The following is a 19,986-nucleotide window of genomic DNA, read 5'->3' as shown; positions in this document are numbered from 1 at the left end:
AACCAGAGAAACACACCCATAAGCATCAGCAAGATCTATATCCATACGGACAAAGTCATGTGTTAATGGTGAATAATAATAAGAACAACAATTCTAAATCATTGTATGTCATGAAAATGTGTGGTTTTGCTTGTAATCAACAAGAGACTAAACAAATGATAAAGAATGAGCTCCACTTTAAGCATAGTTTTGAAGAAAAGTGAAATTGAAAAAAAAAAAACAAAACCCACACATAGAACATAAAAAATTGCCCATTTAAACCTTTTACTCTTTAAATTCCCACATATTTGAGTTTAAAAACAGTGTGTTTTTGAAATCTGAATGGATCATCTTTACCTGCAAACTAAATTAAGTAAACAGTCATAAAAAATAGAAGTCCACCTCCCTTTGACATTTCTGTCAAAAAATGAGAACCTTGTGGAGATCTGGTGGATTCAGAAGAACCGAAGAGGGCAGCAAAGTTCTGAATGGTGTCAATACAGTAATAAAAAGCAAAGAGGTGCTGCTCAAACAAAGTCAAATCGGAACTGGGAGGAAGTGAGGCATCCCTTTCTTACTAGTCAAGATTTGTATCCAAGCAAAACTCTCTATGAGGCTCGGTGCACGCGAGAAGTCACAGGGTGCACACCTCCGCCGCACGCTCACTGCCTTGAAAGTCTGACCACGGAGCGCCACACAGAGGCCAACACCGGAACTGAAATTAGAGACGCGTAAAATGAACTCCATTTAGTTCAACCCCTGCCCGCCCTCTTCTTTTCTGTCAATGAAATGAATGTTCATGAAATTCAGTCGCTTTTAAGTTTTACTATATAAGCAGTCTTAAATATCACTTACACAAATATTGAAATTGTATGTGCCTGCATACCACTGAAAGAACTTCAGGGAAACCGGCAGTATTTATTTAAATAAAATACTGCTCGTACTGAGCTGATTTGATGGTATTTGTATTTGTTGATCATCCTCTGACAAACACTTTTTAAAAATCAATGTCTGGTTATTTTCGTAAAAACAAAAAAAAAAAAAGAAAATAACCAACAGATTTGTTAATGTATTAATTTTGTTTAATTCATTTTCCAATTATCCATATCTATATTGTTTTTACATTTTTACAAACATTTATTTAAGAAGTCTGAATTTTTTATTTTTTTGTTTCCTAATTCATGTAGGGAAAATATAAGATATGCTGCCATAAAAAAGACAAGTGCTAGTACTTCTAGACTATGTGTATCATTTGGACAGTAAGTACAGTGTGTATTTAAGACATCCATATTCAAAAACAAGGGGGAAATAAATCTGCCCCAGAACATGGAAGGACGGTGTGGAGATAAGCCACAGTACACTCTAATCCAGATATTGCTATTGTGCGAGGGATTAGAATGACATCAGAGCTGATCACTTCACAGATCTGATACAAAGTGGACAGTTCTCAGCAGAGCAGAGCAAAGTGACATTCAGGGGAATTACTGTACGTGAAAGCGTGGCAGCAGGATGCAACATATGCAGAAAAGGATTTCACATGATATTCGATAGATAAACCAACAGACAGTGCTGCTACTACTGTATTGCTATGGACTACAATAGCAACAGCAAATGGATTCATGTCCCTTCATAACACCCACACTGAGATTGAAGTGTGTGTGTGAGACACACGCGCACACACATCCACACAGGCTCCTAGAATCAGAAGAACTCCACTGATTAAAAAGGCATGTTCCATCACTATTTTAAAGAGCGGCTAGATCAGTGTAGCACAATTGTTTTTAAAGTAGCTTGCAAGCCAGGAAAGTGTGGATAAACCTGTTCTCACGCATCAAAACTCAAGTGTGTCTGAACTTCGTCATTCACAGCAAGCTCACAGTGAAAATGGGGGTCACTTGGAGGCCATGTACATGCGTGTAGCACAACAGCAGTTATGAGGTAATGTTTCCTCTGAGGAGTGTGTGTTTTTCCTTCACCACAGCATGGCGACTGACAAGGGGGTGGAGGAGGCAGAGTGGAAGCAGGAGGTGAAATGAAACAAAAGTCCAAACCTCATCAGCCTCTAATAACAAAATGTTATTGCCACTCTTCAATTGTTTGTTTTTCAAACTTATTGTTATCAATTATTTGGCATATTTTTGGTGCATTTTCCATGACTAGAATCGATTGGTAAATCTCAAACTCAAGTATTTCTATTGCTCAAGTAAAAAGACTAACAGGCCCTGAAGTGGCCAAGTACAGGCTGTCAAAGAAGACAAACCCACAAACGTTCACTCAAACTGAGACAAACACTGTTCAACAAGAGACAGCAGTGCTTAAGCAGGAGCTCATTTAGAACAGATAAATGTGTTTTCAGCAGGACAGGGCAGGTAACTGGGCATACTGGGCAATGCCTGATGGGCCGTCAGATATTTGGGGCCAATGGAGTCCAATTCATTAGTTCATTCAAGCAGCCCTCATTGATGTTTGATTGACATCATGCAGGTCCAAAGCAATCTAATAGCACATAGCGGAGAAGGACACACACACATACAGTAGCTTCCCATAGGTGAGACCATGCAGTTTCCACAAGTTCCCTATCACATATATAAAGTGGCCGTGGTCACAGACAAAATACAACATGAGCGTGAGACCAGGAAACAGTTCAGCGAAGCTTTGCAGCATGTGAACGAACAGCGTAGTGAAGCATCATGTCGGAGGTTTACTATTTGCAAACACAGTGTGTGTCCTTAAATAAGTCAAATATCTGAGATGTTGGACTACAGATGTCTGTCCTACGCCATTTACCAGTCGGAAAATCGATTTATTTATCCTACAAGAGGTAGTGTATGACCCTTTGCTGATCAAATGAAGCAGCGTCTTGTATCCCTTCCATTTCTACGTATGTCTGTCTTGGATTTAATAAATATCAAATGCCTATGTGAAACCTTCAGAGTAGCAAATTTGTTTTCAGGATACGGTTTTTACTGTTGTCACCATTTCATGCTTTCCTGACTTCCCTCTGTGGTCTAACATTGACCTCTGCTTGCCTTCTCTAATTAATGCACAGCCACCAATAATGGTGAAAAAACAGCAAACTGAGCTCTGGTATTGGATCGGGGGAATATCGGAATCGGCAGATATCCAAATTCAAGTATCAGGATTGGATCAAAAATGTGGATCGGGTGCATCCCTAATAAGAGGCAAAGGGTCAGACTGAGGAAGAGGCATCAATCACATTGCCTCATTTTCAACTTGGAACTTGTGTATGCAGCTGGAAGTCAGACACAGCGATTGTGAATGAAACATGTTTGAATCCTACAACTGATGTTCAAACTGTCTTGAGGTGGGATGGAAAGCTGTGGGGTCAGCTGTTAGACCTGCTATCTTCAACATGTTAAATCAATGCAGGCAACCTTGATAAATAAAAACTTAAATCAATAAATGACAGGCCCCCACACGCCAGTAGCGAGTCATGTATTTCATTTTTCAAAACCATTAATTCTAACTTTAATAGCTTTGAGTGGAAACACCACATGTCTCTCCCCTTTCAGACTCTTGAAGGTTGAAGAGGTTGAAACTGACAAGGGAGTGCAGGCTGTAGCTGTCTGTACTGTCCTCATCCTGCTCAGTGGCAATATTTGTTAATATAGGCTACATCTAAAAGCCATTTAAACAGAGATCAATAATAATAACAATCTGCACATGTCTGGCCTGCAGTCACGTCAAAATCATGGTGGGATGCCAAAGCCTTAAAATGCCACTGTGTTTTTTTTGTCCCAGTCCAGCACTGGTCTTCAGCTATAACTGCAGAAGTGGATTTGTGTCTTTAAAGAACCTGTTATCACTTGCAGATTTGCTGGGGATGAAAAAGAACACGTTCAGTGCATAAACAAATCCAAAATTATAATCCTAAATTAGCCCACAGTCGCTCCTGGCATATTCACTACGTTTACAGGGAGCAGTGCTTCGATGTTCTGCACGTTAACATTGGTGGCTCTATAAAACTGTACAGTCATTGCAACATGCCACTTATAGCTTTAGTAACCTCTGGCCTGTGCTTGGGTACTGCACATACTAATCTTGACTTGTGTATTCTGGGCCGCAGACAAACCGCTTCACAGCCGCTCACCTCATGCAACAATACATTGATCAAACAGAGGAAGGCAGAACAAAACTGTGCTGTACACACTCATAGATCTTCCCGATTTCTACAGTGACAAGACCACATTGCTAAAATTAGCTGGTGGTGGAAGCCTGGGCTGAGAGAGCTGTGAATAAGGATGTGCACGTCTCTTTTTTTAACAGTTCCTTCCCAAAAATCAACGCTGTCCTGGGCCGACGACAATCAGAATGCAGCTGTTGTGGCTACGTGGCCCATTCCGACTGGCCTCGCCGCCAGCCAAAGACAGTCTCCTTCACTGCTCTATATTCTCACTGCGAGCAAAAACAGCCGGAAATCAGAAACAATGTGTTTGTGGCAACTGAAGATGTCAGAAATGATAGTTCGTATCAACGCCGGTGGCAGCAACCGTGGTGGTTTCTATCTTTAGCCTCAGACGATATCACACAGCCAATTTATCTTCCCAGTCGTCATCACATGGAACTCTCTATGACCCTACTGGGCAGAGTTCTCACCATGGATCTGATTAGAGACAACAGCTTCGTGTGGTTTTATTGTACTTATTACTTAAAACATGTACTCAGTCAATCTTTCAGGGGGAAAAAAAAACACTTTAGATAGGGGACTGAGTACTTTAACAGAGGATCTCAAGTGACAATGCTGATTGGAAGTCAAGGTACAAATCTTGCAGTTATTGACAAATGCTTTCTGGCATATAAATATTGAACCCTGCTGCAACAATGTAAAAAGTGCTTTCAATTAAATGTCTACACACACACACACACACACACACACACACACACACACACACACACACACACACACACACACACACACACACACACACACACACACACACACACACACACACACACACACACACACACACACACACACACACATATATATCAAGTACAGTACATTATTAACATGGTAACTGCCGGCAGCAATTCTTTCACTATAGTTCATTCCAGGGATTTTCAGCAGAGCGGTGCCACAGTAGAAATTCGGGACAACTTGCCGTGCTCGTGATTGACAGAAGTTATTGCACGTTATGTGTAGTTTCGAATATTTAAATGTAAATTTGAAAAATCGCCAGCAAAGAGATCCATTGTTGTTGTTTTCTCCTGAACAGGCTCACTGTTGTATGTCGTGTCCGCCCTCTTTTCTCACTCATTTTGATTTGTGTGATGAGCTGACTTGTTGCCTTTCATTTAAAACAGAGAGCAAAATTGTGGTGGTTCAACACAAACCTATAGCCATAGGATGATATTCCATCGGTTCATATGCCTGTAGGTCCTAAATATCGGTATTATGATTACATTGTTACATCGCCCAGCACTAGTGGAAATGGAAGTTATTTTCTCTTCTCAAGATAGCGCAATATAACAATTATACATATGACATAGAACTTCAGACTTCACTGCAGCACAACGTTTGAGCAAGGGTGAGCAGCTGTCCGTGAGCTCGCAGCGTTTGATGCAATTTGGGGAAAAAATAAATATATAAATAAACAACTCTTGGTAGTGTCATTTAGAAGCATGTTAGCTGCATCAAAAATGCTAAATCACCAGAAGACTGTGGTTGACCTAATGCCCCTCAGTGGATTAACAGTCTACTTGGAGATGCAGCTTTCAACACTACGACTGGCTCTATGACTCTGTCTCTTACCTGTCTATGATACACAGTTTTTGACCACTCCCTCTTTTTTCTTCAATTGCACCTCATTATCTTTGCTCACTTTCACCTAGCGGCCCACTTTCAAGTTTTTCTCTGTCTGTCTCTCATCACTGTGGTAGCAATGGATCTCCTCACTCAAACCTGCTTTTAATGTTTGATGGGTCATTTTCCCCCACATTCTTAGGTCAGACTCAGGAATGTGTGTGAGAGCCCAGATCGTACAGCACAACAGAACTTTGTCTACAACCAGTCAATGGGTATTCGCATTACAAAATAGTTTAGTTAGCTTTTAATAGTTAGCCAAGAAATAATAACATTATTTGACTAACTGCAGCATCATCGAATAACTGTGAAGAATCAATGACAGCATTCATCATTGTAATAATAATAATAATAATAGCTATCATTTCTCATTTCTGCTCAACATGACACACATCAGACAGTTCAGCAAGTATTCCAACGTCAGACGGGCAGTACATTACACATTGTTTTGTTTTTTTTTATAAGATCTGGTCAAATCATTGGAAGTCAATGAAATGTGTGAATTATTGAACGCTAGTAATAATTAAAAAAAAACCTGTAGAAGATCACAAGAATCAATTACTTCTAAATTAGCCGGTTTACAACCAACAACAATAGTTTCCAAAACCATTTGTAGGGGATTCATCCAATGTCACACAGAACACTGGCTGCAAAAGAGGCAAGAAAATCACGCTATCATGCTACTCAACACTAATTATTATTATTACTAATAATAGTAGTAGCAGTTGTAGTAGTAGTAGTAGTAGTATTTGCAATAATAATAATAGTAATAAGTCATTGAGACTTGGATCAATTCATTTACATTGCCGAAATGACATATACTTGTTGAACAGCTTCCACTGTGAATAGTGTGCACTGTCCATTTACTGTACCATACTTCGACAGGGTTGAGTGGTAGAGAACATTCAACCTCAGCGTCCTCTTCCCAGGACAAGATATTTCTTTTAATATACTATACGTCATTTTGCTTTTGGTTATTTCTCCAGTCTCGGTGAGGGTCCTGCTATAGAAGAACCTAGCTCTCACTGATCAGCAGCAATTCAAGTAAATAAGAAAGAACTGTAAGATATCGCTCACAAGACAAGTTTTTCATCATCACTGTATGCTGTTACCAGTAATTGACTTGCAGCGGAAAATGGCCCAGAATAAATTGACTTTTTTGTTATTTTTAATTATTTGACTAAACACGTCCAGGTTTTACTTTATGTGCTAGGTAAAAGAGAAAGGTACAGAGGTTAAAAAACAAGAGTGAAGGTTCACAAATGTGTGAATCTGAAAGGCATTGTACACGAGAAGGTTCTTGTAGCTTTTAAAATAAGAGTGAACTATTATTATTATCTTAAGTTAAACAAATGAACAAAAGAAAGAAAAATGAAAATATTCCACAAACCTCTCTTTTCTACAAAGGATAGTAACCCCGCAACATACGAGCGGTCATGCAGTGTTTTGTCGAACAAGGTGTATATCAATGTGCAAAGGGGGAGAAAGTGCAAGCAGGAGAAAGTGCAAGCAGCGGCGCTTGTATTTGACAAACAAGGGAGACAAGGCAGTAGCCCAAAGAGCAGACTCCCAAGAAAGACACTACTGCATAACCAAATTCTGGAAACACACTCAGACTCTCACACACACACACACGCACACGCACACACACACACACACACACACACACACACACACACACACACACACACACACACACACACACACACACAATGTTTGTATTTCTATCCTTGTGAGGACATTGTGAGGCTTCTCATTGCCACAATGCTTTCTCCAGCCTGTCAACCTAAACCTAACCATCCAAAACAAATGGCTAACCTTAATCTTAACCCCATTATAAAGACCCAATTATTTTGAAGTCGTCATCCTCAACTTGAAGTTTAACCTCGTGGGGTCCAGCAAAATGCCCCCATAAAGTCATATGGTCCTCACAAGGATAGTGTTTTCTCAAGAATTGGTCCCCACAAAGTAGGATCAACAAGCTCACAAACACAGACACACATGTACACACATTGGCTTTCAGCTGCTGAACAGAGTAATTCAATAAATATCACAACTCATCCCTTTGCTTCCTGGTTTCTCTGTCGGATCACTCTCGATTATCTACTTTCCACTCAAGTTGGCAGCACTGGGCTCTAGGACAATTATCATTACCAATTATCAGGATGAATTCACTCCTGACCTTTAACATTAACTAACATTTAAACAAGTCCATCTGCAAATATGAAGCCTGATGTGGTAACTACTGAACACATGCAGATGGCAGACACAGATAACACCTGAAATGTGTTGCTGTGTTTCTATCGCAATGTTGGAGGGCATAGTTTGAGAACCACCCATTGGTCGAGGAGATGAGGGAGACTGTATTACGTGGTAGGAAAGAGTAAGAGAGAAAATTTGACTAATGGATTCTAAAGGAAAATAGTGCCACCAAATGACAAATCAATAAGAAGTCCATATCCTGAGGACGTTACATGGATCTCTCTGTCGGTCACATGCTCCATCTTTCAGGCATTAAAAGGTCTACAGTTAAGCCCCTTCAACAGGTAGAATCCCAGCCTTTTCAGCTGCATTTATCAATATTAAGCAAAGTGTGACTCACATTGTCAGTGCACCTGTCTGTTGAGCAGGACTTCTCTCCCCAGCCCTCAAACTCTGAAACATCTTCTACGTCTCAGGCTTGTTGCCTCTCAGCCAATGTAATTGGAAGATGTCGGTACAACACCCTGAACTTTGCATTGAGGCGAGTCCAATAATACTTGTTCCTACTAATACTATGATACTAGGCCTCATAACAACTCACATTCTTTGCGGCTCACAGAGTTGATGATGCATGCCCAAGAGCCAGTTTGAGAATCTGGGGCTCAGACCACAAAGGTCTTCACTCTTAACTCGTGCCCAATCCCGACTGCAGCAGACCTCAAAGATGCCACTTGCGAGAGAACCATTTAATGAAACACAAATTCACACTACATCGTGAGAAAATTTATAAATCACAAGACCTTAAGTCACCCTCCCAGCTCCTCACCATGTAGGGGCGACCCAGACGGGCTACTTGAAAGACCCGCAATAGGGCTGCTGCGTCCTCCGAGGGCTCCTCCGCTGCCAAGGATACAGCTACTTCCCCCGACCACACCTCCACCCACAGCAGTTGGCCCTCCAAAAGCGGCAGCCCTGTTCAGCTCTTGTTCGATCTCTTCCAGGCCAGCACTTTTTTGGAATCGGGACATCCGATTGACAACACGGGGGGACATGTGTGTCCGAGCACAGGGTGCACCTCCATACGAGTTGATGGGGAATACATGTGTGGTGCCACGGAGGGTGCTGATAGCTACCCAGCGACTGTCCTGACTGAAACACATGTCCTGGACCTAAGGAGATGGGGAAGACAGGAAACAGACAATCAAAAAAACAGCAATCAAAATAATGTATTGTTAAAGACAGATAGAAGTTACCAGTTACAGTACAGTCATATGTATATAGAGCTGCCACAATGTGATTTAACTTAATTATTTGTTGGAATTTTATTCCTCCTTTAATGCATACAATTACTGGAAATGTAAACACAACAATTAAATGTGATTTTATATCAAATTTTAATCACTTTAATGCACTGCCAACAGCATATGTGGCAGTACGTTGTGAAAACTGAAAAACATGGATGCAAATGTTTCTATAAATAAAACCATGGAATGTAAGTGATGTTGCTTGACAACAAACTCACGTGTGAAGCTGATAAAATGATTGTCAAAGGTGATGATGAGATAATAAGTTGAAAGGTAAAAATAGGTGACTGGGAAAAAAAAAAACAAAGCGGTTGATGGAGGATTTTGTTACTTCTCCTCCTGAAACACTTGCAGACTTGGAAAGCAGCCACTTGGGGAGATAGGATCTCTGTGAGCATGTCAGACATGCAGGAAACCAAACAGATTAGCTGTGAGACACAATGCAAGCACAAAAGACAACAGACAAAAGGGATAGCTAGGGGGCTGATTGGGTGGTGGAGGCGAGGTTATAGAGGCTTCTTTCCTTATTCTAAAAGTAACAAGTTGTGGAACTTGGAAGTGCATGGTCCCGAGAAGGGGAAAGCGAATGAGAACAATGTCCTCATCTTGTGTCAAAACACGTCAGCTGTGAGCCAGCAAGATTTTCTAATCTCTTGCCAGGTGAAATAAGGTAATTGTCGGCAGCAATGACAGGTATTCGTGTATCCAAGACATACCAGACAGTGAGTGTCCTTGATGAATGAAAGCGAAGGCTTGGCCCCTGCAGGGGCTGATGAGTTGAGATGACTATTATTCATAATAGCCATGTGTCAAATGTATATTTCAATGTTACTGGTAGAAATACGTGAAGGAGTTATCGTAGTACGAGTTGGATGCACTGCAAAAACATGGCTGACCGAGAATCTCTCTCTATTTTTGACATTCTACATCCCAGCCCTTCGGAACATATCATCACTTACAGTTTGAATTTGCTGTACGAATGAGCCGCTTAACAAATCTGGTCACAGACGCACAAACGCTCCCCAACTTTACCTCTCCAACTCTGCTCACCCATCAGTCTCAAGCAACAGCATAACAAAAGGATGTCAAACGGAAAAATATTTATCAGATAATATTCTGGGTGCCAGAATTAAAGAACATTCAAATGAGCAACCACGACAAGTGAGTATGAATATTGATGTTGATCAATATGGCAGGTACACACAGATACACACATAACAATAACTGCAGCACAATCCCACAATAAGCAGCTCTGAGTAAATAGTAGGTCAGTCATGAGCCTCACTTTGTTTTTGCATCTTGCAAGTGTATTTAATATTATTTTTATTACTTTTATTTTCTGCCAACTCAATTGTATTACGATTTATGTGAATTCAATAATTGTCTAATGATTTAAAGTTTGAAATATTCAATGCATACCATTTTTTTTAAAGACATCCATAGCATAAATACAAAACCTTAACTTCCAGATGTGAACTTCTCATTTTGACAGGAAGTGAAACTCATTGAAACTGAATCTAAGATCTCGCAAAAAGAATTTCTGTAACTGTAGAAAGCTGACAGGTTGCGTAAGTGTAGGCAAACACAGATAGGACCGCCATCTCAGTGCTGAAATCACGGCTGATTGGACAGCAGCGTGACGAGAGTTCTCCGATGTGCCCGAAGGGTCCATGTTCTTCTGCATTCTTGCCCTTTGGACCAGCCCATGCAACTCTTATCACCAGTGAGTCTGTTTACCTGGCTCTAGGTCACTGACAGCTAGCTGCATGTTTGGACACAGATAAGACATCTCACCACCCAGCTAACTGGAGACCTTATCACTTTTTAGTGTGTCTGAGTATGCGTGTCAGTGTGAGGTGATAACCCCTGGCACAGGCAACAGACGAGGCTGACGCTCTGTGTTTACAACCAACACGATCAAAGTAGTCTCTGTGTGCAGACGGTCAGCGGACCTGCCGTTTGGTTAAACATCTACAAGAGCATACTGCTGGGCGTCTGATTTGTATTGTGTGTGTGTGTGTGTGTGTGTGTGTGTGTGTGTGTGTGTGTGTGTGTGTGTGTGTGTGTGTGTGTGTGTGTACTTCTATCTTTGTGAGAACCTGTATGAGTTTTTAATCAACAGAGTGAGGACATTTTGGCCAGTCTTCACTTTGTCAAGCCTCAGTTTGAGGGTTAAAACTACAAAATAGCTGGATTATTATAATTGGGTTTTAGTTTGGTTAAGAGTGAAGGTTAAGTTTAGCCATCTGTTTTAGAAGGTTAGGTTTAGGGTGAGATGCTGGGAAAGGGTTATGTCAATGTATGTCAATGGCAGTCCTCACTAAGATAGGGGGACAAACGTGTGTGTGTGTGTGTGTGTGTGTGTGTGTGTGCATGTGTGTGCGTGTGTACTTATCTATAGTTTTTCACATCACCCCCAAACGGCTCAACTCTCAGCCTGTGTCGCTCTCCCCTGACATTGCTGACGTGATCATGTGTGCAATATATGAACTAACAAATAACCGTAATGTCAAAAGACAAGTATGTCATGTCAAAAAGCAGCCTTACATTCGATGAGTATTCGGCCATGTGAAAAGACCTACATCTCAACAATTAAAGTTTCTTCTACCTTGGCCTCAGTCTCCCCACGGTGCAGTGTGTACAGATGGTGGACAGCGCACTGGGACGAGGTCCATGGATGTGTGAGGATCTGGAAGACGTGGAAGTCGTGACCCAGAGTGTCAGCAGTCACCAAAAGCATACCTGCGAGTAAAAACACAAAGATAACACCATGACGCCTTTTAGTCAGGTACCTGCTTAAGCTATCTTGTCTTAAAAATCTCCTATGGCCTCAGTCATGAAGCAGAAATCCCCAATAAAGACCAAAATGAAGAAGAACTTGAATGGAGCGGTCCCTTTCCTCTAGGAGTGTTCTGATGTAAGGAGATATTCTAGTAAATTAAACTAAAACTAGTTTAAAGGCCATTACAAAAATGTTGCTAACAACTCTAATGCAGAAAAATATATTGATTCTACAAAGAGAGAAAAATAACACAGCGTGCTCCTTAAAACAGTTCAGTTAACGCATTTGACAGAGGTAACAGAGGGCAATAAATGTTTGTGTATTCATGAGAACATAATGACAAAGTCACATTTCCCTGCCTCCATTGGCCAAACAGTCAAGCTCTCGACTACCTTCCAGGACGTCACTACTTGTCAGCTTGAGACGTGACAGCCATGACACCTTCCCAGTCCAGGCTGTACCAGGTCAGTAGTAAACAGTCTTCTCTTTCTAGTCCTCCTTTTGCATGTTACTATCCCCATGCCTTGGACACCTCGAACAATGCTTGCCACACCTACAATAATCCCACATGCTGTCCATTGTTTGAGATGGCAATCAGGACCTTCATTTTTTTATTACCTCTAGCAAGGAGCTTGTTTTCAACTGTGAAATTGTCGAAATAACTTGAAAAGTTATGGATGGATTTGGTTGAAATGTTCAGGAAATATGTGAATTGGGACAAAGAAAAAATTATTCACTTTTGGGATTGATCCGGATCACAGACTGGATCGAGGAATTATTGAAAGGATTCTTTATTCTTTGCGCTCTTCCTTTTGTGCTATTTCTTCATTGATTGGAATTGATGCAGAGGAATACCCTCTTTGAGAGAAAAAAACAATATACAATTTGTGAAGTTTTCCGAAGAAAACTTAATTTCATGGAAAGTGTACTTATATAACCTGTTAAGTTGACTGTCGCCAACACTAGCTGAACCACACAAAAGTACTTTTTTTGTAAATTTATTATTATTTATTTTTGACCCAAAATTGAAAGTTGTTTGAAAAAGCTATTGATGGAAACACATTATGATTAGTATTAATCTGAGGTGTAGAAGACACACACAGCATCATGGTACAGTGGATTTCTATCCACACGGACCTGAGCCACAAGCAAGTCAGCCATGTCTGACCCTGGGCCTGTAAACTCTTGAAACCCACGCCCCAAACAAGGTGCCAAGCCACAAGAAGCATTTGCTTGAACTGGGAATAGAAGGGAAAAAAGGGATAGGGCCCTTCTAATTATAGAGTCTGGAAGCGGAAACACAGGGTGATTAGAGTTGAGGCACTGCGGTCTGTTTATCTAAGAGCTTCCTCTCACTCATGAATGCTCTTTCCCCCCTTGCTCCCTGATATCTTTCAGTCTTTCTTCCGTCTTATTTGTGTTTTCACCAGGTCCTTCTCACTGAGTGGCTGAAATGTCTGGGCACTAGGTTTCTGTCAAATCAAACTTGGCAGTTGGACTTGATCTCTGGAGGCAACATTCTCATATGTTCAGTCTTGGCTTGAGAAAGTAACAACTCTGAACGACTGGGGCACTTCTGGAGCGCGATAGCCACAAGACTGGAGCTCTTGTGGCCTTGTTGAAATACAGGGGCCTTTGCCCAGAGGCGTCAGTTGGTTAACCCGCGGGAAGGCCAAATTAAAAAGCAGCCGAGCCGCTCGGCGAGTGGAAAGAAAAGGTTTTTGAAGAAACGAAAGGCAGTCTAGGGTTGGGTCTGACACGTCCTAGTTATAACGCAATATTCCAATGGTTACAGTGTAAAATTTGATGCTGGCAGACACGATAAAACATGAACTTAAATGGAAGGGATGACCCCTAATTTGCAATATCAGCAATTACACACAGACCACGAGGGATATGATGCAATTGTTTTAAATTTTTTTGTATTCTACATACCAAAAGGTGTTTTAACATCTCACCTACATCTTCCAAAACAATAACACACTCTTTGTATCTGTTGTAAATGTAACTTAACTGGGGATCAACACAAGAGTGGCCAGTAGGGCTTTCCTCGTGCAAACATGCTTATTTACAACAACCCAACACAATAGATACCTGAAGAATATTCTTTAGAATAACCTCAGGGGTACTGTGTGCTCAAAAACTACTCTTTGTAAAGCAATTTGAAATATGCTTTTTGATGAAGGTATGCACTGTCGATGAAAAGCAGCCATAGTGTAGCTGTGGTATAGATAAATCTAAATATCTTGAACGATGTGGCCCCTCAACTCAAAATGCCAGCACGAAGCAGTCAATATTCATGCTATATGCTCTAATAGTGTAAATATGTGTTTTATAATCTAACATAATACAAGTCGTATATTTCAAAGTGAAAAAAAAAATAGCTGGGGCTATTCCTATCGGCGAGTCTGATGTGAGCTCTTAAAACATATAAGTGATAATTTTATGTATACAAGACTCAACCCAAAGGTTCTGTTATCATTGCGATTGCAGTCCAACTAATTTGTTTTCTGCATTATCTGAACACAAGCAGTAAATCATTCTACAGTATGGACAACAGGAAATGTGATCCAATCTATTTCTATAAGTACGGTACAGACTTCGGCACCGGCCGCACTTGATACTTCACAGCAAGGACAAAAAGGAAAGTGATCAAATAAAGAGCAAAAATATGAGGCATTGGTCGGACAGCCCAAATCATCTGACTGGTGTTGCACTGCTACTGCTTGGTCAGTGACAGCTGAAGTGGGTTGCCAGGTCTTCTAAGATGGGGCCTCCATGAATTGTGGAGCGGGTTGCCAGATTTTCTACTGCAGCCTCAAAAAAATAAAGAAAGAAAGAAAATACATAAATAAGCAAGCTACATGGTGCATTTCAGTCATTTGAATATAAATAATTATCAGTCATTGCATCACACAATATTCGGCCTTGCTTTTTACTCCTTCCACCGAATGTGGCTTTTTTTTGCTAAACCATTAGTTTTCACAGTTACACATGAGCAACAATTATTCTTTAATGAAAAACAGCTATTACTTATCTTCAAAAACACACAAACTTATTTCCCCCATATAATCTGCATAGTTCACATAGAACCTTTAGAAAGGCAAATGCATTGTGTCTTGATATGATGTCTTCCGCACAAAGTCAAAAGCTTGTTGACCTATAATCCTCATTCTTTGCATGCAGACACTGACAAGCCCCATTTTGAATTTCAATTCACACTGGATAATAAAATCTTTTCCCAAAACACTTCAACCTCAGCACATGTCTCACGGCTTTGAAGAACAGAACAAATCGGAGAACTGTTGGGCGTGTAATGAGGGAAGAAAGTGTCAAAAGCTGGATGAGTCATGCGCTCTGGAAAGTTGGAACGAGATATAAAGAAGTGGCTTATTCCCGCTAGGAAATTATATTCTCATCATCACAAAGAAACTACAAAACACATTTGAACAGGATAACTGAATGAGCTAACGGTGATGGCACTCAATTAGCTTGTATGCTATGACTAATATTTACATTCAATACTGCAACAATATCAAACAACGCTTTTCCGAACTGAGATACCAAATCAAAGTACCACTCAATTTTGACCTCAAGAGTTGAACCTAGTATCTGTAACCTTCAATCGCTACTAATATTCAGCCTTCTGTTCCAAAGTATTGATTCACAATATAAAAAATATTGACACGTATGACATAGTAGATTGTCAAGTTCTTTTAGTCAAGTTCTTTACAGGTGCTGTTCGTTCTTCACTAATCCAACATGAACTAGAATCAACATGTCAAAATAAAAATATGAAGGTTTGTATTTTTAAAGTTTACTGAATGGCTGCCATTTACAGTGAATGTGTCTAGAAAGTCTAAATATGGGCATTACACCATGCCAATGACTCAAAATATGTGTCGCAGAAGCATTGCAAGCTGCTTAAACAGAACATGTTTGTTGATTAAAAACAAAACAGACAAAACAAAATCAATTACTGTATTTCAAAATGTCAGTTAGTGGAACAACGAAACTACATGACATCATATAAAACTCCCCAAATGTTGATGTGAAGAGCGTATGTCACTGTTTACGTGAAGAGATTTTATCTTCCTCCCACAGTCCATATGCTTGATATTCTTCAACTTTAAGTTCACAATTTTATCCATTCCAAAGGAGTTTTTCGGAGTGCGAAAAACAGTGAATTCACTGAAGACACAAGCTCCAATGAAGAACTCTCATAGTCTGTAAGACATCAACTTTCAGATCCAGTATGAGTCTTTGAAAGGGCTCCTTGACTCGAGGATGAGTGATTTCTCCAAAAACCAGTAATGTATGTAGCGAGTCATGTCATTCAAACTGTGAAAAGTGAAAAGTTTGCATCATAGACCGCTGTGCTTCATATGGGGTCTCCAGCTGTGCCGCCTTCACAAACAAAAAAACATAGATTCTTCGTGGCTGGGTTAAGACCATCAACATGAGAAGCAAATGTACATGTTTACCTGTTTCACAGCCAAAAACAAAGTTCTTGTTTAGTTATTCCAGTTTAATGCACGACCAAACAAATTGCAAAACTGGGGCCCTTTTGAAATTTTGAATTCTCTATTTGTGTTGAATCACTGTGACATGTTGATGTAAATAACTATTGACATTAAATAAATTAGAGAATCAGATGGGCGAATGACAGCCCAAACTCATTAGCAAGGATGAATTTAACAGATGGCACGTGTTTTAGAACCCGTCCACACTGAAACGAATGTTGTCGTATCTGTGGCGTGACAACGCTTGCTGCTCTGAGAGAACTTCAACGGCACATTGAAGGACGACAAACACTGATCGATGTTATGAAAGATGTAGCACCAATGTTGTATTATTTGATCGACAAGGGACGGCTGAGATCGAATCAGCTTATCTGTGTGGATGGCAGAAATGGCTCCATCTTTATGAGCACATTTTTTAAATTCAACAGGCATTAACATATTTATAATATTAGTAACCATTATTGCTTGCATGTGAAATATTACTTTGAGGGTCATATCATCACCACCCTTCTTGTGAATGGAGGTCAACTCCAGGGAGCAAACGCAATAAAAGAAAGGTAGCTATTTAGGAAAGCAGTCTGCAGCGCAAGGTTGAATAGAGTTGAGGCGTGAGTGCAAATTACTATCTTGGTGTGAGCATATGACTCAATTCCTGCTGAACTGGTGTCTTGGTGATTTTGTGGTCAACCAGGGGTGCGGGAATCCCCCTATGTAAAACATATGCGTGTGGGTCCATGGTTTTTCTCCATTGGTCTGGTTTTCCTTTGCACATCAGTTAGATGAGGAAAGTTATTACACCACAAAGAGCTGCTTTGACGGCACAGCTGCTCCACTGGTCAGGCTCACCAGGCCCAGCTATTCATGGTGCCTGCTGCTTCCTGACCACCAAAATTGTTTATTAGACCGTTTCAGAACAGGGAGTATAATTCTGGACACATTTACTCTATAACATATTTATCCTAAGCATGATGTCCTTCAAATGAGAACCTAACAATTCTGTTTAGGGAAGAAAACAGAGCACAAAAGGCACAAATTGAGGGGTGTAATGGTACTAGTATGAAGACCAATCTGAGTTCATGCAAAACCAAATATGTGTTCCCACACGACTCAAACTGGAAGATCCCAGTGAGGACTTCAAGATATTGTGAAGCACGCACCGAGGCATGCTCTGGTGACGTTGCTGTTGACATTTGAAGCCTTGCAAATGGTCGTACCATGTGATCGGTTCTTAAACTGGATTGTACAGCTCACACGTTTTGACCGCTCTCACAGTGATCTGTTTTGGTAATTTTTTAACCACTCCTGGATTCTGGATTCTTCTCAGCAAAGGGGGAGTCTCTGAACTGAGGGAGCATTGTACATCCTTTATGGTCCTCGTTGAGGTCCTACCTTAGTTTTCAAGCTGACAGCAAGTACCGTAAGGATTTCACTGACTCTGTGTATTGTATGGATTAATATTAACAATGAATGTTGTGAAATGTGGAGATAAGCTCCGCTGTTCTCTTACCTGTAGTAACTAACTAACTAGTAGTTAACTATGCAGTGAATTCACTTTCCTGTGAATCCAGTAATGTAGACAAAAGTGGGTGCATCAACATATGCTGAATCACTCCATCTAGCGCTAGTCACTGTCAAAGACATGCACAAGTTGTTGGGCAGCATCCCTGCAATAAAAAACAAGTGTATTTTGACCTTGGCATGATACCTAATAATCAAGTCAAGGATTGTTAAAGATGACTGAGGAGGACGAGACGTGAAAGAAAACAAGCACACACACATCACAGCTGTTAAAGAGAGCGTTTTGCTACTGCACTTTATCTGCGTCCCTCTAATTACACTTCTAGAAATAGATCCATGGATCCAGTGAAGGACCACAAAAGTGCCAGCCCGACAGACGAAGAGCCGGCAGCCACCAGTCCTTCCTCTGCACTGCTTCCAACATACACAAGCCACAGGGGTTACTTACATAAGTCTGCCCTGCCAAAACCTATGAGCGGTTCTGGCCGTGCATGCTCATTGTTCTATGAAGATCCTGTAATTTGCGCTTTGACTGTGTCAAGCTCGTTCATTGAAAGGCATCTACAAGTTGGCCTAAAAAATAGCAGAGAGCAGCCACTACCCCAAACACCTCTGAGTCCACAGAGCCATCAATAAAACTGAATTGTAGGATTGGGAGCTATATAAAATAAGGCCGAATTTTGCAGAACAGTTCGAAAAAAAAAGAGGTTAATGATTAAAACAGTGGAATACTAGAGAGGAGGCGACATAGTGTGTTCTTCCACTCATGGTATTGTATCTTCATCACCTGATATTTACTGTAAACCACAACATGGTACTAACTGTACAGTATTTATTGTACTTTGTGGTTGGTAACTGATTTTTATAACTGACCCAAAAACTTGAAAATATTCACTTGTCGATGATACACTGAGGAATAATTAGATGAATATTTGATCACTGATCAGATCAAATTCGGATTAATTATGTGGGAAAGGAAAAGTAGTTAAAAATAGATCACAAGATAAAGACACACTATAGAAAGTGCTGTCTGCAGTGTGCAATCACAAACTGTATCAAAAACTATTTCCTCAGACAAAACTTCAGAGAACTTAATTGAGGGGAAGTGACGGATTATTTTGGCAGCAAGGTCACAAGGTGAAAGTTATCTGTCAACAGCTCCCTTTATTAAGTGACCAATAACACGCTTCAGCCGAGAAGTTGACTAAAAAAAGAAAAAAGAAATGAACTGGCCAGCACAACAGAAGTGGGGCAAAAGTGGAAATGCATAAAATGCACTAGTCGGTGAGACACCATGTTCATTTCCAGACAAATACACTTCTCTGTTTTGATAAATTCAGAGCAAAGTTATTATAGTTGATGAAAATTAAGTAACTAACGGAAAAAAATGAAAACTAGAATTGTAAACCATTTTCATACACTGAAATAAAAATAATGATTCATAAAATGAAAACAATTTGTCTGTTTACAAAACTAATCAAAATGAACTAAAATTATAGCGAAATGGTCCATCACTTTTGTCTTTATTGCATGAAGAAGCAATTTGAGATGATTTGGAATGTATTTCTTTTGGCTTGGCTGGTTTTACAACAGCTGTTGGCCAGGTGCTAGATGTCAAGTCCGTGATGTCACCTGTGTTGACGACCTGACCACGCTGAAGACAAGTGCAATGGTGGTAGTTGGGTTAAAGCTTCATCCTTCCAAACTTAAGACATTTTTGTTACATGGTGTCGTTGGTTGACTTTTTATTACCCACTATTTTTGTGACCTATGTCAATCACAAATCTTGTTGCAATATCCCATATTACACGAAAAACAAAAAACAAGTAACGAAAACTAACACCAAATCTAATA

General features: G+C 40.3%; 1 protein-coding gene across 6 annotated transcripts in view; it reads right to left on the bottom strand.

The window, feature by feature from the left end:
- The window catches only part of bcas3 (BCAS3 microtubule associated cell migration factor), a 242,654-nt gene that overhangs the window by 182,917 nt on the left and 39,751 nt on the right, over window positions 1-19,986 (bottom strand). For all 6 annotated transcript variants that reach the window (XM_053872609.1, XM_053872611.1, XM_053872610.1 and 3 more), the window contains exons 14-15: window positions 11,918-12,051; window positions 8,832-9,174 (exon numbers count right to left, since the gene is read on the bottom strand). In XM_053872609.1, the coding sequence (XP_053728584.1) occupies window positions 8,832-9,174; window positions 11,918-12,051 (477 nt within the window). The remainder of the gene's footprint in view (window positions 1-8,831; window positions 9,175-11,917; window positions 12,052-19,986) is intronic.

This window comes from Synchiropus splendidus, chromosome 8 (assembly GCF_027744825.2).
Source record: "Synchiropus splendidus isolate RoL2022-P1 chromosome 8, RoL_Sspl_1.0, whole genome shotgun sequence".
Lineage (NCBI taxonomy): Eukaryota > Metazoa > Chordata > Actinopteri > Syngnathiformes > Callionymidae > Synchiropus > Synchiropus splendidus.
This window is presented reverse-complemented; position numbering and strand designations above follow the sequence as displayed.